The sequence below is a fragment of the Merops nubicus genome, unplaced genomic scaffold (assembly GCF_000691845.1).
Source record: "Merops nubicus isolate BGI_N331 unplaced genomic scaffold, ASM69184v1 scaffold42771, whole genome shotgun sequence".
NCBI classification, from domain to species: Eukaryota; Metazoa; Chordata; class Aves; order Coraciiformes; family Meropidae; genus Merops; species Merops nubicus.
The window spans coordinates 740-28,169 of NW_008591201.1; the positions used below are offsets into that span (position 1 = coordinate 740).

General features: G+C 55.4%; 1 protein-coding gene across 1 annotated transcript; it reads left to right on the forward strand.

Annotated features, from left to right (window-relative positions):
* Nucleotides 1–138: 138 nt before the first annotated feature.
* Nucleotides 139–27,174, forward strand: TRIM8 (tripartite motif containing 8; the record flags this gene model as incomplete). Its single annotated transcript, XM_008950164.1, has 6 exons — nt 139–171; nt 457–1,117; nt 24,939–25,034; nt 25,939–26,172; nt 26,535–26,566; nt 27,059–27,174. Coding segments are annotated over exons 2-6 (1,048 nt in total), but the record flags the coding sequence as incomplete, so codon positions are not given.
* Between the last annotated feature and the right edge of the window lie 256 nt (nt 27,175–27,430).

Here is a 27,430-nt window from a genome sequence, read left to right on the forward strand (position 1 = left end):
GTGCTCTCAGCTGTTAGCCAGGTTGGTGGGGGACAAAAGTCCCTTTAAAATATTGAATGTCAGTTGCAAACCTAAGAAAAGAAAAATCTGATCCGGAGCGCTAAATTTAGGAGCTTTATATGGTACTTGGATTCTGCTGCTGGATTTTGTATGGATTTTTTGCAACCTTTGGTAAGTTTCGATTCGCCTTCTGGGGTAAAAAGAAACAAATGGCTTTTAGGGGTGGTTAAGACTTTGGGCTGTAAATCCTACGATATCGTGCTGGGGGGGGGTTTAACCGCTTGTGTCGCTTTTTTAATGGAGCGACGGGGACGTCGCGTTTTCTCACTGACGATTCCTAGAGTGCTGCTCTGTGGTTTATTTTATCCCTGATTTTTAAATTGTGGTTTATTATTTGTTGCGCATGCTGTGGGGAGGGGGGAGCCTAGTCGTTCACCCCCAGGCTTCCCATTGCAGGGAGGACAGACCCCATCATCCACCCCTAGACCGCACTGAGCGACCGAAGCGGTTTGGGGAGGGGAAACGTCGCTAGAGGCTGCCGGCAGAGATGGCCGAGAATTGGAAGAACTGCTTCGAAGAGGAGCTCATCTGCCCCATTTGCCTGCACGTCTTCGTGGAGCCGGTCCAGCTGCCCTGCAAGCACAACTTCTGCCGGGGCTGCATCGGGGAGGCGTGGGCCAAGGAGTCGGGCTTGGTGCGGTGCCCGGAGTGCAACCAGGCCTACAACCAGAAGCCCAACCTGGAGAAGAACCTGAAGCTCACCAACATTGTGGAGAAGTTCAACTCGCTCAACCTGGAGAAGCCCCCCTCTGTCTTGCACTGTGTCTTTTGCCGCCGGGGTCCGCCACTGCCGGCCCAGAAGATCTGTTTGAGGTGTGAGGCCCCATGTTGCCAGTCCCATGTCCAGACCCACCTGCAGCAACCCTCCACGGCCCGGGGGCATCTCCTGGTGGAGGCGGACGATGTGCGGGCCTGGAGCTGCCCCCAGCACAACGCCTACCGCCTGTACCACTGCGAGGCCGAGCAGGTGGCCGTCTGCCAGTTCTGCTGCTACTACAGCGGGGCCCACCAGGGACATTCGGTCTGTGACGTGGAGATCCGCCGCAATGAGATCAGGGTAAGTGGGATCTTTGTGGAAGCGTGGGGCTGTCCAGCCCAGGGGGACACACCTCTCTCCCTGGCTGCCCTCTCCCCTGCTGTGTTTGTTCTACCCCGGTGCTGCTCCTCCTCCTCCACCCTGTCCCCCTGTGGCGGACATGTTAGGTGGCCTCCCCAGCTGAGCAGCCATGGAGTCTGCGCGGCTGCCAGGGGGGCTCCCTGGGGAAGGGGCTTTGGGGCTGTTCAGCCACAGGACCTGCGGCCGCTTGAGTCTGGGCTGTGCAGAGAAGGGTCAAGGTCCTGTGCTGGGGGGTTTGGAGGGGTCATCTCCCCAGTTCCTGCTGGGATACGCAACCGTTTGGGGGAAGGTGGAGGAGCTGCCCACGTTCGAGGTTGAGTTTCCATGAGATTGGGCTCCCTGGGGCGACAAAGCGGCCGCAGACGCGGACCCCATCCATTGTAAGGCCTGTGAATGTCAAACTGCCGGCTCTTCCCGCTGCCTCCCGCCGGGGCTGTGGCCACCAGCCCCTTCCCCCCGGCACTGGGAGGGAGAGCTTCACGGCAGAGACCGCTGCTTCTCACTGACAGAGGTTCGCGTTTCGGATTTGGCCAAATAGTGGGATTTTTACCAGGGCGCACAGGGCTGCCCCCCTTCCCTAAAGCAGCATGGGGCGTAGTGCTGGATTCGAGGGAAAGCGAGTCTGTATTTCGCTGGCGGCCAGGCCATCTGGCAGGAGCTTTCACCCCTGGCTCCCCACCCTGAAGTTTGTGGTGGACATTTAACAGCCCTGCGGGTAGCCCTGCTGTGACCTCACTGCCACCTTCCCCCTGCCCAGGGCTGCCCCTCCGCTCCCCCTCTCACCCTTTGAAAGATGCTTAGTGCTTGTCTGACAAATAAATATTTAACAATGAATTGAATGGTGATTACTGTAAAATGGGGATGATTTCCTGTGTATTTTAATGTTGCCAAAATGAGTCACCATTTAGCAATAGGGTAGCCCTGCTGTGACCTCACTGCCACCTTCCCCCTGCCCAGGGCTGCCCCTCCGCTCCCCCTCTGACCCTTTGAAAGATGCTTAGTGCTTGTCTGACAAATAAATATTTAACAATGAATTGAATGGTGATTACTGTAAAATGGGGATGATTTCCTGTGTATTTTAATGTTGCCAAAATGAGTCACCATTTAGCAATAAAAAAAAAAAGTCATAAATAAAAATTGCAGTATAATTACTTTCCAATTGGATGGCCAGGCCTGGGAGGGAGTGCAGCTCTGTGCAGAGAAAAGCTAGCCTCAGCTCACAGGAAGGTTATTTTCCTCTCCAGGTTTTTTTGGGGAAAACCAGAGACCTCCGTGGAGATGCCAGCAGCTCCGCCACACGCGCTGGGAGGGGAAAGACCCAGCCAGGCTTTTGGAGAAGCGCTTTTCTGCTTCTATTTATAGGGAGTCATTTTGGTCTCCCTCTGCCAGGGTGGGGAGCCACCCCAGGAGGGCTGTGAGGGGCTGGGACGGGGCTCACGTCTGCATTTCCCCGGGGCCTTAGCCAAGGACCAAAACTGTTTTTTCAGGTTCTTTTCCAGGACACTTTAATCTCATCTATTCCTGCTCTTGCTGTGTGGCTTTTTTTTTGTTGTTGCTGCTGTTGTTATGGCTGGATATTTGCTGCTTCTTGTGGATGCACGCTGCTAATGACCTGGCAGAAAGCTGTCACCAACTAGGCTGGATTTTGGCCCTGGCTTGAAATTTTAGGATGTGTGGCCAGACACCAAATGTGTCGGAGGGCTGTATCACAGAGCCACAGAATTATTTTGTGACCTTGGCCAAATCCCTCGGTACCTCCATCACCGCGTTATCTTAATTTCCTTTCTCTGCGATGATAAGCTTGTCGCTTCCCCCTGGGCGCGTGGCTTGGTTGGGTGCTCGGAGGCTGGGGCAGTGGAGGACAGCCTGAAGCTGGGGAACAGCATACCCTAATGATTCCCCCCCTGTAGTCTGAAACAGTTCCTCCATGAAGTGGCTGGAGTAGGGAAGAACCCCCAGGAAAAAAACCCGTCAGGTTGCTGGCCCTCGCTGCATGGCCCTGGCCACGTCTCTGGCTGGAGGCTGGCCCTCGCCAGCCGGCGAGGAAGGCGGCTGTGTCAGCTCCCGAATTAGGGTGCGTGTGCTCAGCCGGTGACGGCTTCCCGCCTGCGGGAGCCAGGCCCGGGATTCCTGGCTGCTTGCTCACCCTGCGGTGGTGAGCCGCTCTTGGAGCATCCCGGGGAAGGAGGGCTGGGGTGCAGATGAGTAACGCTGGGCCTGGGAGGTCTGTGGGAGGCCCCATCGTGAGAGGTTTGTTCCATACGTGGCTTGCATTTGGGAAGCTGTTAATCGAGAAATTAATCAAAGTTTGGAGGCTCAGAGCCCTGTCCTTGGTGCGGGGGACTTGTGAGTGTGGGGGATTGTGACATCGACCCTGCGTGGCCCCCTGAGCCTGGAGGAGGGACAGGTGCCTGTAGACACGATCCCCATAAAGTTGCCTTTTTTAGCATTTATTACCCTGACTCTGCTGCTAGCCCACCTTGAAGGGCGTCTTATCCCAATTACGGTCTGATTCGAAGGGGAAAAGGGACTTAAAACTCCATGGGTAAGCACCAGCACTTTGTTAGCTGGGAGGTGGCAATTAGGGCAAGAGAGCTTGTTCTGGGGGAAAGAGCCCAGAGGCGTGTGTCTGCAGGAGAAAAGAGAGTGTCAGGAAGGCTCCCTTGAAGCAGAGGCACACGCTTGGTGGGTTTGGGGGAAGAGGGACCGCTTGGCATTAGGTGCTGTACAAACCCGCAGAGCCCTGGCTCAGAAGTGGCTGAACTCCATGATGCAACCATAATGCAAACAGTAAATAAAATATGTGGTTAATATATTTTTGTGGGCGTATAAAGCGCTTACCTCCCCTTCCCCCTTGTGAGATGTTTTCCTCTTTGTTTCCTGTTTTTGTAGTGCTTAAAGAGGAGGGGAAAAATAGAGCCAACAACTCACCCTCTTTTCTTTTCTTTCTTTTTTTTTTGCTTCTTGTCATTTTGTTTGTGTCAAGGTCTCAAAATGAAACATTTTTTTCTTCCATCTTTGCCTTTGCTGCCCCAGCCACGTGCCTCCTGCCTGCACAGAGGAAACTGCTGTCTCCCTGGCATGGGGGGAACCTACCTCCAGGGTTGAAAAAGGAAGTTCCTCTAGCATGAGGTTGATGTATGGGTTTGGGTAATTTTTTTTTTTTAATCCAAAAAGGGGAAAAATATATTGCTGGGATTGGAGTGCACTTCAGAAGGTGGCAGCTGAAGAAGGGGACTCACTTGCAGGGTATTGCAGTGTTTACCCCATCTTTGTGCAGAGGACAGTTGATTGAGGCCAGGTACATCGCAGCTTGCTTGGGGATGATCCAGCTGTTTGTATTCAGATAAAGCTGCCACCATTGGGAAGGGACTTGAGTAGAGGTTCTGCTCCTTCTTCTCTTTTGTCTCAGGGGATGGAAATAGATTTCTTCCTAGCTTGCAGCGCGTTTTTGGGGAACTGGAAGAAAACCCTCCACATTCTGAAGATCTCTGGTGGTTTCAAATATTAAGAGGAAGAAAGCACATTAGGGTTCTGAGACCTGAGGGTGCTGAGTCTCTCTGCTCCTCAGTGGGTGTGAGCTTGCTTTCTTGGCAGCTCAGGTGCTTTCTAAAGTATGGAAAAGAGGAGAGGTGACCACTTGGTTGGAGCACAGGAAGGGATGAATCCCAAGGCTGTTCCAGAAACTCTGGTACTTTGCCAGTGTTGGCCACTAGCCCCAGTGCAGAGGTGGTCCGTATGGTTTTCCTACCAGCCTTCATTGGTTGTTTCTGTATTTCAAAAGCTCTAGGTTACTAGAGGCAAAATGCCACCAGCTTTTCTTTGCTAGACAGTCTTGACACCAGAGGTACCTTCCTGTTTGAAATGAGTCCCATGTCACACCCCAATGCTGCTGTCTGTGCCAGGGATGTTTTGCTGGGACACAGGGAGCCCCACTGGTGGGGAGGCTGGAGTCAGCTCCACTGCCAGGCTTCTGGCGTGAGTGGCTGTGGGTTGTTTTACTCTGAAACAGGTTTGGTAACTTGTGATGGGCTGGATTTTTACAGGCTTACTTATTTTCCAGATGACTTGCTTATGAGGAGCACGGCACGCAGCTCACTAGAGGCATTGTGAGCGCAAGTGCCCAAGTGCTTGAGCATTAATTTGGCTCTCATGATTGTAGATGGTGTGTGCTGGTGCCTGGCAGGTGTTCCCCGTGGCACTCTTTGAACATACCTGGTCCCCAGACAACTTTTGCTGTAGGTCCTACGAAACTGGAGATGTACACGTTCTCCCTGCACCCGCATCTGCCTCCACCAGCACCCCAGAGCTGAACTGCCAGCCCGACCCAGGGGTTAGGTCAGCCTAAGCCCAGGCTCTTCCCTCCCCTGGCTTTGCCCATACCCTGGTTCCTGCCCAGGGGCCTTGGGAGTCTAGCGCTAGGCTCCTAAATGTGACTGATCATTGTGCCCTGGGATGCTGTCAGTTGGTAGAGCTGCCGTGATGAGTAATGACTTGGTGGGCCTTGGGCAGTTGCAGAAATCCCAGCACCCACCTAGCCTCGCTCTCCAGCGCCATGCCGCTCCCCACCATCCATCTCCAGGCGTTGCTGCGCGGTGTTGTCAGGGGCAGCAGGGGATTTCAGTTCAACCCGCAGCAGTCGCTGCTGCCCTGGAGAGGTCTCGGCGGGGCTGAGCCACCCTGCTGCAAACCCATCTGGGTTTGCTGACTGAGTGGCAGTGGGTGTCTTGGTGGTCCCAGATCTTTGGCTCAACTCAGCCTCCTGCTTCCCCGGGGTTTGGATTAAGGGCTTTTCCCCGCTGCTTTCCTGCTAAGCTGGAGCGTTTTCCTCACCCTTAGCCCATCAGGTTGCCAGCGGTTGCTTGCTCTAGACCTGCAGCCATAAGGCTTCTGTGTGGAGTCAGTCTGAGAAGTGGCAGCAGAGACAGAGGACGTGAGGAGGCAGCCTGGTGGGTTTGGGTGGAGGCTTGCATGGAGGAGACAGCTTTGGCAAAGAGGAGTAGGACAGGGGCTGGTGTGGGGACTGAGTCTCCATTGAAGAGTCTCTTCCAATGGGGGACAACACTGTGTGGACGCGTGCTGGTGAGGAGTAAGGTAAAAGGAGAAGCAGAAAAGAGAGGCTCATCTGAGGACCCTGAGCTGCAAGGCGCAGTGACAAACTGCAGCCCAGGCTTACCCCTGCGGTATAGAGGGGTTGGCTGCACTTTGCAGGTGGGGATGTGTAGGCACAGTCTTGCCCACCCATGTCACACAGCCCTGGCCAGAGAGCTTTCTGCCTTGGAGCCCTCTCTCGGTGGTGGCTTTCAGTGGGCCTCTGAGACAAGGGTGTCCTGCTCTTGTCTCTGAGCCAGCAGGCGTAAGCCCAGCTTTGGCTGATGATGAGGGCATAATAAACTCAGCCCAGACCCCCCTTTAGTCTAAATCCAAACGGTGATGTTTATGTAAGAGTTGTGTGGCTGCTGGCATGGAGGTGTGCAGCATGGAGGTGTGCAGCGTGCTGGTCTCCTCGAGCCAGCGAGTGTGGCAGAAAGGGAGAAGTAGGAAAGATGTGGGCTGCAGTGTGACACTGTGGACTTGCCTTCACCCCTCAATCTTGTGCCTCACATGTAGGAGCCTGGGTGAGCCCTCTGAGGAACGTGTGAGCCTCAGGACCATCCTTTTCCTGCCCTCCCCTTGCTCCAGCATAGCACTGTTCTCAAGCTCCCCTGCCTGCTCGGCGGAGCCTGGTCCTGCCGGAGGGAGGCCCACAGCCTCTCCGCCGCTCTGCTCTTTGCCTCTGGAGCTGAGGAGTTGCCTCTGCCCCCATCTGAGCGGGGGCGAGCAGAAGGAGGGAGGCTAGCAAAGGGGGTGGGAGGAGAAGGCAGATTTCCATGTCTCACAAAGGGCACAAGCGATCAGATTCGTGCAACTGCCCAAGAATAAAGAAGCTCTTACAGTGCTGGCTGCCCTGACCTCTCTCCTCTCTGCTCCAGAGGACAGCGTGTGACCACACAGGGATTTCTTAGCTGTGCTTTGGAGGGAGGCAGCAGGCTTTCTATCCCCAAATCTATCTGCAGCTTGCCTTGCAGCATATTGGCCTATTTTTTGCTAGTCACCTACCTGTTTATTGTGGAAATCTTGATACGTGGTGGTAATTTTATCTTTTCTTCTCTCTAATTTCATGTAATTGTTTTGGTGGCTTTTTTTTTGTTTTGTTTTGTTTTCCATCTGACACTGAAATGGGGCTGAGAGCAGCAGTGCTTCCAGAGCAGGGACAAAAGTAACCAGGAAACACAGGGCAAGAGAGGAGGGATCGACACCGACACAATGAAATAGCCAAGCAAGGAAAGACTGAATGCTCAATAGCACAAGCCTTTGCAGAAATGCCTGGCTAGTGCAGCATTTTATAATCAGCTTCTGTGCTGGGCTGGCCTGCAACAGTAGTGTGATGGGGGAGGAATGCTTTGAATTAGCTGCATGCCAGAATTAATTCTGTCAGAATTTAAATGTACATGTATGTACAGATTTATAAATAAACACTTGGAGCTGGATTCTGCTTTGCCACGCAGACTCCAGGGCAGAGTCTGGTCTGGCCTGGCTTCTTTCTCTTAAAAAAAAAATGCTATGGATCTGGGCTATGTTCTGATGACTTTGTCAGCTTTCTGCATTTATCAGCAGGCCATAGGCTCAGGAGATGCTGGTTTGACTGGAGTAAGGGGGTGGCCTGAGGAAGACTGAGATGATGAGCTTGCTTGTGGTAGTGGCCAGTTTTCTGGAGTGAACTTCCATTTGCTGGTAAAGAAGGTGGGGCAGATACTGAGGGACCAGTGGGTAGGTAGGGAATGTGCAGGACCAGGGATAAAGTCCTACCTTTCTCTTTCCTCCATGGAAGGACTGATAGAGGCAGCCACACCTCCCTTACCCAGCAGAGCTACAGCCAGCACCCTTGGGAATGGGAGGAAGAGATGCCTGATCCCAAGTAGAGAGGGAGGGAAGGTTATTTACAGGCGTGACTCTGGATGCACGCAAGAGTTTTTACATATGTCCTGCAGATGAACTTGGGGAAGAGGTTCCCAGGCCAAATCCTTTCTGATAAAGACAGCTTCAGCCCATTCTTGCCAGGGGATCACAGTTGTCCCTCTTCTGTCTTGTGATTCACTTGTGATGGTAACATGAGCAGAGTTCCCAGCTCTGCAGCAGTGCTGTCTGTGATGATGATGCACTCGAAGTCATCTGTTTGCTGGGACAATGTACCAGAACTGAAAAAAAAAAAAAAAAAAAAAAAAAAGCCAAAAAAACCAAACCAAAACTAAAACCCACCCAAACCCACATGAATCAATTTAATTTCTCTGTTTGTTTTCCTCCTCCTACCTGTCCTTTCTCAGTTCCTTGGTGTGTGGATGCTCTGGGGGGCCTGTCTCTGGAGCAGGCTGGGAAGAGCCGAGCTGCGGATGGCTCCAGATGAGGCAGTTGGCAGGGAGTGACGTTCCGGATGGCTGTGTCTCTCTGAAATATGAGTAAACGTTGTCAGACCAGCCAACTGTACGATCCAGGGCTTGGGGAGGGCTGATCTGTCCTTTTCTTTCTCCACCCATCTCTCACTGTGTGGGATCCCCCGTTTGCTCGGCACACCCCATTGCTCCTTTACCTTCTTGGGTGACCTGGAAGCTTTGTCCTAGAGCTGGAGCTTTGGAGAAAGGGAAGGAAAATCCCCCATATCCTGGTGAAGGCACTTTCCCCTCACTGTACAACAGCTTAATCCAGACCCTCATTTGAGCCAGTTATTGTGTGGCTTTAAAACCTCGTCCCCTGGAAACTAGTCTCCCACCCCCTTCCCTCTCAGTCGATCCTGGTCGGTGGAGCCGAGCTCCAGGCTTTGGTGCTTGGCCACACGCAGACACAGATCGATCGCGCTGGGGGGTGGGTTGATATTTTTGTGGCAATGTTTTTTATTGCTGATTGCGGTGGCTGTTCGAAAGTCGGGGGGGGAGGGTTGGTATGCACTGGAATGGGCTTGTGCGTGTGGCAAGGGGAGAGAGTAATGCAATCGTGTCCTTCTGCTCATTATCCTCTTGCTAGTGGAGGGGGGGGGCAGACTGCATCCCTCTCCCCATCCGAATCGTGCAGAGCTGCTGGCTCTGCGGTGAGAGCTGGTTTTCCCTGCAGGTGAACTCTTCCGTGCTGAGACAAAGGGCTGGGGGTGCCGGTGCCTCCCTTTGTTCTCCTCCTGTCCTGGTGCACCCGCCTCCAACGGGCAAAAAGCCCCTTGAAGCACGCCTCTCAAATGGATGGAGAGGAATAAATGCGCTGCAAGGTCTCTGTCCCCTTCTCAGACCCTTTGGGGATGAGGGGGGGCCTGCGCTCCCCCTTCTCTCTGGTATTGTGCTAGCCCCTTAGTGATGGGGGTGGCTGGATCCGGGAGGGAATTACTGCAGCTCTCCTGCCACAGCTCCACCGCTGGGGCTGGGTGGCTGAGGCCCGCAAGCCCTGTTTGGGTCAGAGGTGCCTTGATTGTAGAGGTTGGGATCTGCCCGCTACAAGGGTATGGGAGCATGTTTTGGAGTTATTTTCCTGCCTCTGCACGATAGGGCATCAAGACAGGGGGCTGGAAGTAATGCCTCGTGTGTCATGTGAAGACCACCCATTGCCAAATGCATCTCCCAAGGGTGCGAGCCCAGCAGGTATAAAACCATGGCCTGTCCTCCAGACAAAGATTTTGTAGCATTCTGCTTACAATGTGGGAGATAAAAGGTCAGTTTAATCTAGCAACAACGTAAAATCTGGGTAGGGAAGTCAGGGTGTTACCCTAAAGTAGAGATAAGCAGAGGTGGGGGACTTGCTAGGGAGTCAGGAAGTTTGTGGCAGTGTGGGGAAGCAATCCTGGAGACTTGGGCTTTCTTTGCTGGTGGTGGTGCCTTCCCGAAAATAGACCCTTGCTAGCTGCCCCCACCCAAGTGCTTCCACCCCTGGTCCTACCCAAGGCTGGCTCCTGGCTACTGCTATCATCTACGAACATGCTTGGTACTAATCTCCATTTATCAAAGTGCTTTTGCAGCAATCTGATAAACAATACCAAGGTGACAAGCAAAAGCTAAACCTCTGCGTTAAAACTGCCCACTGGAGCCTTCCTCAGGAAATGCTCCTCCTTCCCAAAACGCTAGGCTCAGCTGTGCAGGAGGGAGAAAGACAGGAGGCATCCAAAAAGGCAACCTTCACGCACGTGCTGCACCCAGTAACTGTAGACACAGACACTGGAGGAAAACCCTGTGCTTCCCAAAAGGTGGAGGCTGGGAACATCTGTCAGCTTGGGTGGAAGATGGAGGAAACCAGGGGAGTGGGAACCCATGGGGCAGCAATCTCAGGTGTGTCCTGTCCGTGGGGTGGTGATCCCAGGCATCCTGAAGCCCGGCCCTGCCAGCTGCTTTTCATCTGTGGAGCCCACCTCTTGTTCTGCGTGGTGGAGGGAGCAGGCATTGACGTTTTGAAGGTCAAGCTGAAGTCAGGAACTGGCCCTGAGGCGTGGCTGCACCAGCCAGCAGGTGAGGGGAAGCTGCAGCAGAGCCAACCTAGCAGCCTGGTTTGTTTGTGGGTGCCAGCTCACCAGGGGATGGGGAGCTGCTCTTGTTGGTCCTTCTGCTCTAGAAAATGGCAGTGTGCTCACAGCTAGAAATGGTTCCTCTGGCTGTACCCTGCATGCTGGCACTGACCCCCAGTCCCTGTGCAGCTCTCGGCACATCCCTTAACCTTTGTGCCTCCACCACATCCTCTTCAAAAGAGGATAATGAAACTGAAAGGGGGAAGCAGCAGGCACTGGAGGCACCTTGGACTGCCAGGCTTGGTAGAGTGCTGATGGTCTGCCGTAGACCCGAGGAGCTGTGTTTTTGAATCAGGAGATGAAATGCCAGGTAGGGAGAGGGCATCTGGCAAAAGTTGCCTCATTTAGGGGTGGAAACTGAGCCTCGAATGTGGCTCGTGTGAGTCGTCTGGACTGGAGTTGAGCAGAGCAGTTCCCCTGGCTCCCCTTGAGGATGGAGCCAGATGGGGTCTGAGCTGTCAAGCTCCGATTGCCAAGTCAAACCTGGAAGATAAATGATACTTCAGGGGCCTGAAATCAATAATGTCAAAGGCTGGCCCGTAATCGGGCGAGATTAAAAACCAATGACAGGCCAGCTCCAAGGAGCAGAAGTCGGCATGTTGGAGGAGAGCAGCAGGGTCTGCTGCTTTACAGCTATTCCCTGGTGGTGCCCACATCCAAAACTCACCTTCCCAGGCTCCCCCCCTACCGCATCCCTCATTCAACAAAGACCAGATCTTGCAGGTCCCCTGCAGCCACAGTCCCCATGCAGCTGGTACAGAGCACTCCTGCCTTTGGGAGAGTGGCTGAGGTGAAGACAAGAGCAACATAGCCTGGTGCTGGCCTCTAGCTACTTTTGCTGCTGGGGCATGAGCTGGGGCCATGGGAGGCAGAGGAAGAGTGGAGAGGCTGAAGCAGGAGGTCATGCAATGCCGTGGGCACTGTGGTGTGCTTGTGTTGTAAAGATGCTCGGATTTGGAGAGAGCATTGGGGAGAGGAGTTTGGAAAACGAGGGCTGCAGTTGACTCTTGACTTTGTTCTAAATATTTTGGTTTTACATGTATTTATCAGTTTACAGGTGCTATGAGTGTGTAGCCACCTGTGAGCAGGAGACAGGTGGGGTGCGTCGTTCTGCCCATCTTGTGGTCACTGGTGTTTGAGCTTGTCCCAGAGGTGGCTTCTCCCCTGGCTGGGCACTGGGCAGGGGCTGCCCTTGGCTGGAGCCCGCTTCCCCTTGGTCAGCAGCAGCCAGGCATATAAGGTGGATTTAATTTATTTGCAGGAGCAAATTAAAATAAACTTGAGCCCCTCTTTTCTGTGCGTCCTTAGAGGAGTGCGCGCTCCATCGCAGCTCTGCAGGGCAGGGCCACGCTGGAGCTCCTGTGAAGGGCACTGGGAAATAGGAGGTTGTCTCCGTTCCCGAGCGCAAGGGCAGTTAAAGGAGAAGGGGCTGCGCCGTCTCCTACTGCGTGTGCACGGGGAGCTGGAGGTGCCGGTTGCCTTTGCCCCGGGCTTCTCTTCCCCTTCCTCCCCACTCCCCCACCCCTTCCCCGCCAGGAAGCCTGGCCTTTGTGTGAAGTGATGCCTCCTGACATCAGCCGGGCGCCGCGATTTCCTCTGCAGCAGGAAGGGCGAGCGGGCGAGGAGAAGGGTGCCGTGCTCCCCAGGGGCTGACACGCTGCCCTGGCCTCGCTGGGGTGCGGGGCAGCTGTGCCTGTGGGGAGGCTGTGTGGCCGGCTGGGATCCTGCAGGGAGGTGGTTGCCCTCAGCTCCATCAGCGTGGCGGTTCGGTAGAGCTTTGCCCACTTGTGCTGCTCTGCCCAAAAGCACCACACTGGTGCATCGCTTACTTGCTGCCTGTGACTCCGGTTGCTTTGGTGGCATCCCACTAGGGATGCACCCCTCTAGGGATGCAGTGTTGGGCTCTCTGCAGCTGAAGGTTGGGCAGTGATGGCTGCAGGATCCTGCTTCGGAGTCAGTGGCCCAGTGTCATGGAGCAGGTCTGACATCTCCTGCAGCCCACGGTTGCACCCAAGCTCCGTGAGAGTCTCGCTGTCCATGCAGACACATCACGTCGGCGAGGGCAGGGTACAGCTCAGCTGTGGGAGGTTTGCAGAGCGTGGGCTCTTGGCTGCTCCTTGGAAAGGGGCTAATGCAACACATGGGAATTGGCCAAGTGCCTGCCAACAAGAAGCTGCAGCTGGCACCTTGCCAGGAGCTTGGGGGCCTCACATCTCTTTAATGCGAGACGTGTTTACTGGCGGATGGCGTTTTGCAGCTGGCTGGCTGGAAACTACAGGTCCCAGCATGCTCCCTCGCGTGTTGCCCGGCTGCTGAGCTCTGTCGGGAGCGTAGTAGCACAGGCATCGTAATCTCGGTGCTTGCTGCTGTGGGGATATTGCTGTTGGGGAGAGGGGCTCTGGTTCAGCATTGCTGGGCTGCGAGACACAGGCCCGGGCTCTGCCTCCTACTTTCTTATCCTTCCGCCACCCACTTGCTCGGTACAAGACCGAGTTGGCCTTTTTATGTCACCAGGCTGGGGACGGGATCTGGTCCTATTCTTACTTGTTTGCAACGTAAATATTTTGGTCCCGAGTACGTTGCTGGGAGCTGGGTGTCACGTTGTGGAGCGTGATTCATTCATGCTGTTGCTGCTTGGAGCACAATGAGGCAGCCTTGGGACCGATCCCAAAGATTTCCTGTGATCGCGGCTGGTGGGGAATTTGGGACGTCACGTTTGACTAAGTCAGAGCCCTCTTCATGTGATTCCTGCAAGCCAGAAGTCCTGTGCTGTACCCAGCACATTCAGAACTTGCCACCCCCAAAATGTGGCAGGCATGGGTGGGTTGTTTCCACAGGAAGAAGGAAAAGAGCCTGAGGCTGAGCTCCGGTCCTTGCCTTCCCCAGCTGCTGATGTGTGGAGAAGGTTGTAGGGTGTAGGGCTTTGTGCCTAGTCCCAGCCAGCCTAACAAATAAAGGTACAAAGCAAAGCAAATTCAAAACCTGCTGTGTATCAGGTCTCAGAGGAGGCCTTGGCAGAGTTTCCCTGATGGGTCTGGTGCTGCATGAGCTTCCCTGTGCGTTTTAGAGGGACATGGCACAACCTGAGGTGTGGTCACTGGGCAGGTGGACGGCAGCACTGGAAGATGCCTCTCCATCCATTGCTTCCGCCACTGACGCTGTGCTGCCAGAATGGACCTCTGCACCCCCAGTTTGGCCACCAGCACAAGAGGGGGGTGCTGCCACACCCTGCACCCCAGGGCTAGCTCCCTCTGTCCCCCTGCATGTCGCTCAGTCCTCCCCACGCCAAGAGCCAGGTGCGGGCTGTGCAGCACCCAGATTTGTTCTGCCATCCTTCGTTAGACGGTGTTTGTTCATGCTGCATTTTTCTTTTCACTGGCTTGTTTGGACACGCACTGGTACATTCACAGCGCTCAGGCAGTAACGTGAGTCTCTTTCCCATTAGGAAAGGGGCCAGGATTTGGGGGGGCCAGGAGGGCGGCTTAAGCAGTAGTTTCTGAGATATTTCCTTCTGCTGCCACACCCTGCGTGAAAGAGCAATATCCACGGCTTCAGCTGCTATTGCAAGGCTCCGAACGTCTCTCTTTTAATATAGATTGGTATCATTTTGCATTTTAAAGTAAAAACACGCTGCAAGCTGCAGACAGCTGTCGGTTGGCAGCTCTGTTTGAACATCTGGTATTGCTGGGCTGCTGTTCAGCTTGATCTAACTATGGGATTCATAAAGATTATAATCCGGGCTTTCAGATTCTCAACAGCCGCCTCGCAAAAAAAAACCAGGAGAGAGTGAAAACCCAGCAGGGAGGCGGCTGAGGGGTTCTCGGAGAGCGTGCAGGAGGTCGTGGTCATGGTCAGCCCCCTCTTGGGTGCAGAGAGGCTGATGGGCTCGCTGTATGTCTCCTGGGCTGCCTGCAGGTGCTGGTGGGCTGCTTCCAGCCTGCAAAATGCTGGGCACTGGGGAGCTGTAGAAGTGCAAAGTCTCTTTTTTTTTTTTTTTTTTTTTTTCTTTTTTTCTTCCCCCCCCCCCTTCCTTTCTTCCCCCCCCCCCTTCTCTTTATTTTTTCCAGCTTTTCTGCTGAATCTGGTTGAGTCTTAAACTCCTCTGGGTGGTGTCTGGTGCTGGCAAGCTGAAGTAGGAGATTCTACTGTGGCTTTGGGTACATGTTTGTAACAGTTGCCTGCAGTAGCAGGACTTGGTTTCTTTTTCTTTAAAGTAAGTGATGGAGGAGCCAAGGCTCAGAATAAACATCTCAGCCTGTCAAAACCTTATTTCCGAGAGAAATAGAGTCCCCTATTCTTGAAGGCACCAAAAGGTTGAGATAGCCACCTCTGTAAGCCCCATCCATCCCTCTGTGAGCCTGGCACTTTCCTTGGCTCCTGTGAGAATTAAGCGACCTCTAAGCCCCCAACGGGTTTTATTAATCTTGTTAGTTGATCTGCATTTTTGCAAAGCTCTTTGAATCCAGCCTATTGGTGCGTAAGTCACCTTGACTTTCTGCAAGGCTTTGACTCCCAACTCACTTTGAGGCTGCATTTGTCAGTTGGAGGTGCACAAAAATGTCCCCCCCCCTTATCTTTATTAGAAAAAAAAAAGCTGCCTGGAGAAATCTAGCTGCACTCTAGTTGGTGCAAGTCAGTAATAGAGGTGCATAAAAACCTGTTCTGCCCTTGTTTGTGTTGATTTAACTTACCAGTACAAATTAAAATAGCCTTGAGCGGTTGGAAGTTTAACTAGATCGGTTGGGAGGAAAAAGAATAAAATCATGGCCTTTAAATCAAAGCAGAGTTTTCTTTCTTGTGCTGCCTGAGCCTGGAGAGGGGCTTTGTGCTGCCTGCACCGCCGGACCCCTCATCTCTGGGTCACCAAACGAGACGCTGACAGGGCGCATGGCTGCAGGTTGTTGCCTTTGTTCTCATTGGTGGTCTCGTGTCTGGGACATGTGGGTGCAGGTGGATGTTGCTGTGGCTGCTCTCCTCCTTGATGGTATCTGGGTTCCCCCCAATACTTGATCGTGCATCCAGATACTCAGGCCAGGGTCTCTCTGGAGCAGGAGTTAGAAATTAGGGGTGTAGGAAGCCGAAGGGGCTGTTGAGAGCTCAGGTCTTCCTGTGGTGGGGCTGAGCCATGGTGAGTGCAGAGCGGAGGTCCTTGGGCAGGGAGAGGCAGCTCGGCCTGCAATGGGAGGAGAGGTGGAAGAGGCTGGCTGTGTTTCACCCCTGCAGGGAGAAAGCTCTGAAATCACACAGGCCAGCTGGATCTTGAATCCAAGATGTTTATTTGGAAGAGGGAGTGAGGGTTTCTCAATTTTGCAGGGGCTGCAGATGGGGGTAGGTTTGCTGCCAAGTGATGGGAGTGGGTCTTTGCAGGATGGCTGATTTTGAAGGCAAGGTATCCTGCCAGACACTTTTGGTGGCAACTGGATTGCAGCACGTTGGGAAGATCTTGGGATTCAGCTGAGCTAGAAGAGCCTGAGACAACAGCAGATCGAGGCAGGATCAGGGGTGCTGCCAAAGCCTGTTTACTTTTTTTGTGGGGGTTGTGGAAGGAACAACTCACAGATGATATGTCAGAGCAACAAGGATTGTGTGAGGAGCAGGGTTTTGTGATTTGATGGAGTTTCAGCGCTGAGCGGTCTCCCGTTTCTGCCCGGACTGCTGCCACTGGAGCTGGCAGAGCACTTGTGAAAGCCAGTCTGGGGATATGATCCAGCTGAAAAGAGACTGCTTCTTTTTTAAGTGGCTTCATTTTTCAGCTAGATCTGTGGTTGGGAAGGGGCAGATGTGTGAGAACAGGGACAGAAGAGGGAGAAAAGGAGGTTAGGGCCCCTGTAACATAGATGTAAATGGATTGAAATGTTTCAGAAACCACAGAGCGTGCTGAAGGCAGAAAGGACAGGACCTCTTACATGATTCTCAGACTCCGAAAACCTGTGAAATCTGGTGAATCCGAATCGGTGTAGCTGCAAGGCCCAGATTTTATTTTCTGCTGTGGCCAGGAGGAAGCACAGGGCAGCATTGGTCATCAGGGCCAGATGCGCTCAATCTAGGGTCCCAAGTGTCTGGAAACGGTTGTTCAAGGCACTTGGGTCTGGGTGTCTGAAACTTTCTGGGATGTCGCAAGCCCCTGCAACTTTCCTGGAGTGCCCCAGCAATGCCCTGGTGCCGGTGCTCTGGAGAAGGTTGCCCAAAGGGCATTTTTTGCTGGGTCGTGCTGGGCAGGGTGGGGTTGTGCTGGGTGGAGCCTGCAGCCAGAGCCACGTGCTGGAGATGGCGCAGCAGCAGGGTGAATTTTGGCACTGATTTATAAGTAGCCCCAAAACAGGACATTTTCTGCCTAAAACTGAAAGAGGAGGGGGAAAAGAGCTCCTCCCTCACATCCCTGATGGTGGAGAAGGTACAGACCTTGCCCTTCATAAATACAGAGCTGAGCCCTTTGACTTCTCTGAGCTCTTCTTGCTCCTAAGCGAAGGCAGCCTGGACTGTCCTCCCTCCCACAAGCTGGCCAGAGAGGGCTGCTGGCCGGCATCTGCACACAGGCCTGGGTGGGGATCTCCTCTCCCTCCCTTCCCAGCAGAGAGAGAGAAAAGATTCTTGAGCTCCTCGCTGTCCTGAGGGCCTGGTTGTGCCTGCAGCCGCAGCGCCAGCGGCTCTCAGAGCTGGTCTCTCCATCTTGCTCCTGCACCGCCCAAAAGCATCTGCTGTCCCCATGCTGCCAGGACACGGCGCAGGAGCACGTTTTCCCCGGCCGGATGCCGTCTCTCCTGGTGGATCCGAGCATCACCGAGGCTCATCTTTGTCCTGCGGAGCCAGCAACATCACTTGGGACTCATCTGGCTGCATGCTTGGCATGCAAACCAGCTCCTCCATCCCCATATTCATCTTCCTGGTGTTGTTTCCTGCTCCTTTCTTCCTCTACTCCCCATGCTGTGAGTGAGTCTTAAGCGCCAGCTCCAGCAGAGCTAGAGCTCTCTTCCACTGCCTCTTACTGTGCTTTGCCATGGGGGCAGCTTGCCCGACACTGGCCCACAATCAGCACAGCATTGCTCCTGCCCTCCAACACTTTGGTGGCTTCGGTGTTTTGGGGGCACATCACCTGTACTGGGCATCCCATATCAAGAAGGCTCCTGCCTCCAGGACTTGTGGAGCTACTGGGATGGAGATGCTTCTGCAGCTGCCAGCCTCGTGTCCCTGCTTCCTCAATCTCCCTTATCCCCCTTTTCCCCTCGAAGCAGATCTTGGCCCCTACTCAGAGGACACTGACAGCAGCAGCAGCCAGGCCATAGCTTGAAGATGGGATCCAAAAACCACAAGTAGAGCCCCAGCCTCCTTCTCCCGTTTGTGCCAGAGGCACAGCCCCAAGTAACCCCTGCAGCAACAGGGAGCAGGGGGACTCGGAGACCTGAGGAGGCAAACTGACATCCTCAAGGTCCCTCTGAAGGTCGCTCTCCGAAGGAGAATAGATCCCCGTTTCCTGGCCTCCAGAAATCCTGCTGCTGGCCCCATGTGACACAATGCCTCCTATTTTCCCTTTACTAATGAGGAGTTCTTTTCTGCCGGATGTAAACAAGGGGAAGAGCTGTCCTGGGCTGCGGGCACCAGCACAACCCTGCAGTGGTGCAGGGTCTGCTGGTACAGGGCTGTGAGGAGGAGCGTGGTCTGCTGTACCCACCATCCTGAGACGCCACGTGTGCACGGGCTGACCTGAGTTCTGCTGAGAGTCATGGCTCAGGGGGAGCATCTGGCTGCATAGGGCGGCCCCGTACTGGGGTGGACACCAGAGGTGGGGCATGTGGCTTTGCCTCTGAGGTAGCTGCTGATGGAGCTGGGACAGGGTGCTCAAACTGGTGGTTTCTCCTCCCTGGCGTGCTAGGGAAGGCTCAGAGACCAGGCAGCATCTCTCAGGGAGAGAGGGACAGGCAGGAGGCATCTCCACCCACCCTGGCGTGAGAACAGGGTGGAGAGCCACTCTTGCAAGAGGCACCCTGCATCCTGTTCCCCCAAGCTGGTGCTGAATATTTGCCCTCCAGCCCTTTTCTATGAAGCACCAGCTCTCGCAGTGCTCAGGAGGTCCCTTGATGATAGCACAGGGGGTATCTCTGATGCCCATGCACTGTGTTGCTGCTGCTTCTATCCCCTCCTAGCAAGGGCAGCTATTAATATCACTGAGGCTGTTCCCCTCCCCTCTTCCTTCCCCTGCTGGGGATGAACCAGCTCGATCTCCGCACAGGGAGCACCGTGAGAAAAGCCAAACCCCAGAGCCATGGAGCAGAGTGTGCTCCAGGCTGGGCGGGGGAGGCGAGGCCTCCTGCTCTGGCCAGAGACCTCCCCTCCTGCCTGGTGTTACTGTAAATGTGTGCAAGATGAAACCCCAACCAGAAGACATTTCCTTCCTGTCCCTGTAAGCAGATCAGCCTCCTGTGGGGGCTGCGGGGAGCTCGAAAAAGCTACTTTTGCCTGGGTCTGGTCAGCAGGAGACCGTGGTGGGGTGGAAAGGATGCTCCAGGGGGTTTGGGCTGCGGGGACGGGTCCCCATGGGCTGCGGCAGTGTGGGATTTCATGTTTTGAGATCCCAGTTTTGGGGAGCACCAGGGGGCCGTGCCCCAGAGCTGCACGGTGTCAAGGTGCCGATGCGTTGGCAGGTGGGGGAACGCTTTCAGGAGGGATGAGAATAGCTCCTTGCGTGGGTTTTTCTCAGAAAGCCGGCCAGCTGACAGCAGAGCGGGGCTGGGGAGCGGGAAGCCCGCGAGTGGGAGGCGCGGGGAGGCGAAAGGTTGCGCTCGCCTCCTCGGCCCAGGGCCTTCGGTGCATTAACATTCAGTCACTGTGACTTCGAGCCCGTCTCCAGCAACGTGCCGGGACACGGGTCTCAATGGGGGCCCTTGATCCCGGTCCCTGGGCTGAGCTGCAGGTGTCTGGAGCCATTCCCGCAACAGGCATCTGCCCTTTGCGGCTTCCTCGCTCCGGTTCCACCTTCCTCCTCCTCCTCCTCACCCTTCCTCCCCCTCATGCTCTGAGCTGCTCCCTCTGTTCTGGCTTTCCGGTAGCTGCGAACAATGTCCTTATTCACTCGGTGGCTGGGATTTGGCGGCAAGGGGAAGGCCCGGGCGGGGAGGAGGAGGAAGGAGGGAGGCAGAGAAGCGAGGTTGCCTGTCCTGGGCCAGCCGTCCAGCTGCGGTTAAAGGCGCTCTGTGGAACAGGCTGGCGCTCGCTCCCCTCCCCCATTTCCTACGGGAACGAGGGCTGTGCGCTCTTGTGGTTAGTCCACCTGCCCTCCTGAGCACCCTCCAAACCCCCAGCCGGTGTCAGCCCAGTTTATTGGGAATTAGCATCCTGCAAGTGTCCCACAGGTCAGTGTGCAGGGACGTCCTTGCCCTTCCCTTGGCAAAGCCCTGAAGGATGCACAGTGTGTGCTATATCCCAGTGAAGCTGCGTGAGCATGGTAAAGCTTCTCACTTCTCCAGCTTGGTTTGAAAGCAGAGCTGTTCAGCGGGTCGTGGGGCACCTCTCTGGCTTTGGCAAAGCTGCCAGGCTCCTTCCTGATCCCACTGGGAGCTGGGCAGGAGCTGGCGAGCACTCAAGCCCCCAGGGAAGGGGTGCCACAGTCTCTCCCCAAGAGGCACACGGGGTCCCCAGCCATCCTCAGAGTAGGCAAAACCTTGGGGCGTGTCCTGGGATTTTGCTGCCCCGGTGCTGTCCCCAGAGCCATGGGCGGCTAGGGGCTTCAAAGGGGGAATGTGGGGAGTGCTGGGCTCCAGGCAGAACAGGGGCATGACCCACCAAAAAAAAAAGGCTCAGCCCTGTCCTTTGGGAGAGGACAGTGGTGAGACCAGCCTAAGACAAGCCAGGAAGACATCTTGCATGCAGATTTCTCCCTGCCTGGGAGGTCTCAGATGGGTGTGAGCTACTTCCTACAGGTCAGTGTGCAGGAATGTTCTTGTTCTTGCTACTGCAATGGCCCTGGAGGATGCACAGCATGTACTATATGCCAGTGAAAGCTGCATGAAGACGGTAAAGCTTTTCACTGCTCCAACCTTCCCAGTGCCCCTTTGCAGTGGAGGTTGCCTGGCAGGCTGAGCTGGACCCATGCTTGTAACACAGCTGGTGCTTGTGGTACTGCAGCCCTGGGATGACTCTCTACTGAGGAGCCCAGATGCCCTGTACCCTCCAAGCTGTTAAACTCTCTATTACCACCTCTCTGTCTTGTGGCTGTGGGCATTTAATCTTGCAGAAATTCTGCTCTGCCGGGGCAGCCCTGTCCCTTGCCAGACATACCCATGTCTGGGCAGGGTGAATGTGTCCCATGCTGGAGCAGCTGCTGGGAGCTGAGGCCAGTGCAGAGCTGCCCATGTGCAGGTTCGAGGCGATGAACTGGGAGGTGTGGTAAGCTGTGTGTGGGGCAAGGGTGGTTTCCCCAGCCGTGGTTCCCTTCCTGCAAGCACTGGGTGGATAGCAACGGTCAGCAAGCCTTTCCCTGGCATGATCCCATGGGAACCAGCTGTGCACATCCTACCTGGAATGAGACCTTGAAGTGATTGCTTGGCTTCCTACAGAGGTGGCCCTCCAAGCAGCATTTCCTTCCCAGTGCCTGACCTCGGGACCCGAAACCCACCCAGTTCACTGTGATTGCTCCCGAGGATTCACCATGCTCTGATGGCGGTGGGGCTCCTGATTGGTGAGCAAAGGATAACCTCATGTCTCCTTCCACCTTTGGTGGGCCTGCTCCTGCGTGGGGTGGCTGCCCATGGTGTGACTCCAGAGAGCCCCGCTAACCAACTCTGAGGGCTCAGCCTTTCCCCACCCCCCTCCTTAATTTGTTTTTCATGGGGAGAGGAGAGATTACTTGCAATGGCAGCAGGATAAACTGGTGTCCAGCAACTAGCCCCATCTCGCTGTGGCCTGCAGGGTCAGGGTGGACCAGCCAATTACCCCAGCTGCAGTTTAACTTATTAATTAGCTAGAGGAGTTCACTCCCAGCCGCTGTTGGAATACAGAATGTTTTTGGTGTTCCTTTCGCAAACTGGCGATGTCTCAGAAAAGGCAAACTGGGATCATGGAATTGCTGGGAGCCCGGGAAAGACGCCTGCACGGAGGGAGCTGCAGTTCTCCCAGCATCAAGGTCATGCATGAAATATGAGAAATTACCCTGAGAAATTCTGATCCTGGAGGAGGAGGAGGAGGAGTTCATGACTTCAGAAATACCAGATTTGGGAGGGGATGGAAGGGGAAGGGATATATTTCCCTTTTCAAAATACCTAAGGAATTCAGCTCATGCTGTGGAGACAATGAGACTGTGCCCCTCAGTGCCAGAAGGAGTAGTTCATACCCACGTGTCTTGTTAAGGTTTCGGCTGTTGTGGCTGAAAAGCACTGCTATCCCGGGCACGTATGACTTCTGAATCACCCTAAAATCAAGAGCGGCTGAAATGCGAGTGTTAAAGAACACGCTGCATGTCCTCCATTCTCCAATTTCTATGGCTTTGGGTTAGATTTTGGTCACTTCTTCCAGCTGTGAGGGGCTATTAAATTAACTTATATGTATAGAAAGCTGTTTATATGTATGTATGTGTATATTTGTGCTTTCACTTGATTGTATGGTTCCAGGAGCAGAGCACCCTGAGGTTTGTTACAAAACACAACGGTTGGCAGCTCTGCCGCGGCAGCTGCAGGACGGCAGGAAGGGGACGGTGGTACGTGCGTGGCTGTGGCTGTTTGGTCCGTCCCTCGGGGGTCCCTCACGCCAGTAGGGCCGGCAGGGTGGCTTCTGCCTGCCTGGTGTCTGACAGCAGTGGGAAACACCGCTTCCCCCCACGAGAGCGTCCCGGCAGCAGCAGGGGCAAGAGCGGGGGCTGCCTCAGGGTGGCTTCATGTCGGGCACCTGATGTGTACCCCAGGGAGGGATGGGATTAGGCCTCTGCACCCGGCGAGCTGTGGGCCTTGGATTCTCTCATGCATTTTTCCCCAGCCGTACCCCAGCTGGCAGCCAGGGGAGGTGGGAAGGGGCTCCCGGAAGCCCCCTAGACTCATCTGTTCTCTGGGCTGGTGAGGAGTGGGTCTGGCTGCTCGCGGTGGAGGCAGCGAGTCAGTGCTGGCAGGGAGGGAGGAGTAGAGGAGGGCTCGGTGCAAAGGCTTGCAGTGTCTTTTGGCTCTCCAGCTTGGAGAGCAAGAAACTCAGCCTGTACTGCAAGACCTGCCCTGAGTCCTGGGCTTAACCGGCCTCCTGCAAGCAGGGATGTGGGAAGAGATCTCCGTCCCTGGAGCGGGTGGCTTTCCCATCAGTCACCTGTGATTTCAGTGGGGAAATTCCAGCCTGTGGATGCTGGAGCAGGATCCAGAGCTGGGTGTGCAGGCCCATGCAGAGGGATGTTGCAAACTGTTTTCAGCCAGCATCGCTTGGGAGCAGGTTGTGTTGACATGGACCTGCCTGCGCTGCTTCCGGAGCAGATTGCTGCCTCTGCCTGGCTGCACGGGGCTGCTGCCCTCCTGCCTCATAGCTCTGCCTAGTGCTGGGCCCAAAACCCCAGCTGAGCCCCCAGAAAAGCCACCAGCACCTTGGCCTGGGTGCCAGCACAGGATCTGGGATGTGGTTTTCTGCCTGCACCCTCAGCTCTCTCCAGGCAAGTGGCGGTGCATCCACTCTCCAGAGCTTGGTTTCCACCATGTTTAACCTGGGAGCGGGCTGCAGCCTCCTGGTGAATAACAGCAGCATGAATAGCGGCCTTTTAATGATGGAAAAAGAAGAATTTTAGTATATGCATCAGATCGTTGTCCGTGTGGATGCTCCCACCTACTCAGCTGGTCTTAAAACCAGCAGCAGAGATGCCTTTGAGTGCTCGCAGGCCCCTGGGTTTCTGTTTGTACACACCAGCAAATGTCGCCCCGCCTGGGGCTCTGCGTCACTGTTGCTGTCCCTCAGACCCTGTTTCGGTGGATGTGCTGCTGTCTGTGTGTCTGTCTGTCCATCTGTGGGTGGGTGGGCACCAGGCACGCCTGTGGAGTGTGAGGCTCCAAGTGCAAGTGGGAAGTTGTGTTTTTTTAGTTCCTCGTTATTTTCAGTGGTAAGGACCCAGCAGCAGTGAGGCTGGAGGTGCCCGAGACCTTAAGAAAAACAACAGGAGGGAGGAGGCTTCGCATTCCGGCTCCCGAATTGAGTCGGAGGTGACAGCCTTTCCCTGCAATGCAATTAATCCCGGCAGCGCCTCTGCCACCCTCCCCCTCCTGCCTCGTCCAGGAATTAATTACTTGATTATAAATCCCCAAGCGGTGGTTTATAATAGCAATAATCCCCTCGAAATGCATCCTCGCTGCCGGTTTCTTCCCATGTCTTCTCCCTCTCCCTGTCACTGAGTCTCTAACGCCGCGTCTCTGCGCTGGGCAGAGCCCTTCTCCTCGCCCCACCGGTGTAGGGGCTTTTGCCCGGGGTAGCTGTGGAGGGAGCAAATCTGAAGCTGGTTTTGAGATGTGTTTTGGGAAGCCCTGCTCCTGCTCGCGGGGTCGGAGCCCTTGTCTCATGGGGAATGGGTTTCATCCTGCCCGGGGAAGCGCACAGGGGCAAGGCACTCATGGTGATAACTGGGAATAAGGTTCTGTCCCAGTTATTAGGCTGATGGCCAAGGCCCAGCCCCAAGGAGTGGGGGCCAGGGGCTGGCAGCATGGAGGGGGAGGCCCTGTTGCTCCTCTTTCTGTCCCTACCAATTAGGATGACACTGGCTCTGGGGCTTGTCACAGAGACGGGGAAGGGAGAAGGGATTTGGTGTGGCATACGAGGGCACGAGGGGGGCGGCGATGTCTTGCGGGAGCCTGCCAGCAGTGGGTGATGGGCCTCGAAACGATGCTGCCGCGGTGGGAGGTGAGCTGCTCTGTGTTCCCCCAGGGTCCCCAGCGCTTTGCTCCAACCAAACCCCAGTGACTGGGCTGCAAAAACTCACCCGAGGGGCTGGCCCCACCCAGAGGACCCAAATCAAGGTCCCTAGCTGGAAAAGGCAGCCCCGCAGCCCCGTCCCCTCTGCGTGGTTTCCATCTCCCGCCGCCGTGCGTGGGCTTTCCGCTCGGCAGCAGCATCCTGCCGGGAAGCAGCACTGTCCCTCCCGAGCCCCCCGTGGGCAGGGCAGGGCAGGGTGGCGGCGGGAGGCACCGAAGCTTCCCGGCACGCGGGGCTTCTGACGGCTGCTCCTCTCCCCCATCTCTGCAGAAGATGCTGATGAAGCAGCAGGACCGCCTGGAGGAGCGGGAGCAGGACATCGAAGAGCAGCTCTACAAGCTGGAATCGGACAAGCGGCTGGTCGAGGTAACTGGTGCTTCACCCTGCTGCAGCCAGCCCTGGGGACTGTCACCTGTGGTGCAGCAGGGACAGGCTCCTGGGGCGTGAGGGCCTGGTGGACAGGGAGGAGGGAGGACGTGCAGGGAAAGGGTGGCCAGACAGACCTGCTGTCTCCATTCCAGTCTTGGCAGTTATCCTTTTGGAAGACAAAATGCGTTTGGGGCTGCCCTACAGCCTGGGGTGAGTTGAGAAGTGAGGAACAATGCTGTCCTTAAATATTAGATGGCCCACCCTGCCCTCAGCTTAGCACAGCCTTCCCTGTGCCACCCGCTTCATCCCAAGCAAGAGAAGAGGGTCTGTAGGTGGGAGATCCCCAAATCAACCGCTGAAATACCCAGGAAGTGGAAGAGATGTAAGTGTGTGTTTTGCTGGGACGCAGGTAAAACAAGGTCAGCTTGTAGTTCTTAAAACCCCTCAGCCTCCCAGAGCATGGAGAGAACGGCTCTGGAGTGTGGCATGTCCGCAGCCTGGGATGGGGATGGGGATGAGGACAAAGATGGGGATGGGAATGAGGATGAAGACGAAGCTGGGGATGGGCAGGGTTTTTCAGGGGAGCACACCTGCCTCAGTGGTGTGACAGGTTGTTGCTTGGCATTAGCTCTCTAGAGGCAATCCCCACCTATACCCAGGAGGTAGGTCCTGGGGGTCTGCTGGATCAACCAAACCTCCACAGTGTCTCTGCTGGGTCTCTGGCACATAGGAGTCCCATGTGGCAGCTGGTGGCAGGGTTTGATCTGTGTGGGTGTTGCAGCAGAGCAGAGATGTAGTGCAGTTCTCAGGTCACACCCACCCTTGCTGGGAACAGGACCAAGGGGACATCATGGTGGAGGCTGGAGGGCACAGAGAGCCTGACCCTGCTCCTCTCCCCCAGGAGAAGGTGAGCCAGCTGAAGGACGAAGTGCGCCTGCAGTATGAGAAGATGCACCAGATCTTGGACGAGGACTTGCGGAAGACCATGGAGATCCTGGACAAGGCCCAGGCCAAGTTCTGCAATGAGAACGCAGCCCAGGTCCTCCACCTCAACGAGCGCATGCAGGAGGCGAAGAAGCTCCTCAGCTCTGTCCAGGTCATGTTTGACAAAACCGAGGACATCAACTTCATGAAGGTGAGACAAGCTGCCTGTGCCGTGGGTGCGATGGGGGCCATGAGGGGGTCTGGTTGTGCAGGGAGCATCAGAGAGGCAAGGGGCATGGTGGGGAGCGGGCTGGGGACGCTGACAGGGCTAACTGATGCTTCCAGAGGCTCAGCAGTGGGAGGAGTGGGGCAGGCTGAGCCGTGGCCTCAAATGAGGAGGTGACACAGCTGGAGATGAAGCTGGGGCAGCCCATGATGGGGGGAAGATGGGGCTCAGCACCCCTGGGCAGCCTGTGCCCTCCTGGGGAGGGCACAGAAGGTGATACCAGAAGGGAGGTGGTCACCAGGGCACGAATTGGCCTTACTGACCAGAGCTTCTCCTTCCCTTCCTAGAACACGAAGTCTGTGAAAATCTTAATGGACAGGTAAGCGTGATGGGGCAGAGCTGGGGGGGACGGGGCTGTTGCAGGGATGGCAGCAGCACAATCTCCAGAGGAGGAGCAGGGCCTGGGGACACATGCTCCGTGCCTCCCTTTCCCTCTCTGTCTGGGAGGATGAAAAATCCCCTCCTGCAGCCATTGAGTCATGTCCTCCCTTTGGAATACAGGAAACACAGTGGTGTGCTTGTGGAAGGGCAGAGCTGGGACCCAGGGCTCAGTCAGCTCTGCTGGGGTAGAGGCAGGGCAGGGGCTTGAAGCTGGTGCCTGGGGAGCAGAGGGGAGCTCCATGAGGGGAGACAGGGGGCTGGGGGAGGTGCACCCTGGCATGGGATCTTCACAGCAAAGCTGGACAGGGAAGGTGTCCAGAGAAACCAGTTCCCTGCTGCCCTGGGAGGGTATAGCGGAAGGATTTGTCTGACCTCCTGTGAGGGTATGTTGTCCCTCACGCCTCTCCTTTATGCCTGTGGCCTCCAACAGGACCCAGAACTGTACAGGTGGCAGCCTGCCTCCACCCAAAATCGGCCACCTCAACTCCAAGCTCTTCCTGAACGAGATCGCCAAGAAGGAGAAGCAGCTCAGGAAGTTGCTGGAAGGTGGGTGAAGCTCAAGGAGTACAGAGAGGACACACAGGACCTCGATACCTCGTGTATCCATAGTTGGGTGCCCTGTGGATCCCAGTACAAGAGGGTAGGGAGAACTGTTGGGGTGCAGGAATCTGTTGGGAATCCCTCTGTGGTCGGCAGGAGCATGGAGATGCCATGCAGCCAGCTCCTGGCACTCTCCAGGACATTTCCCTTGGCTTGTGAAAGTGTTCTGGGGTGACACAGCAGGGGGGCTGGCCGTCAGCAG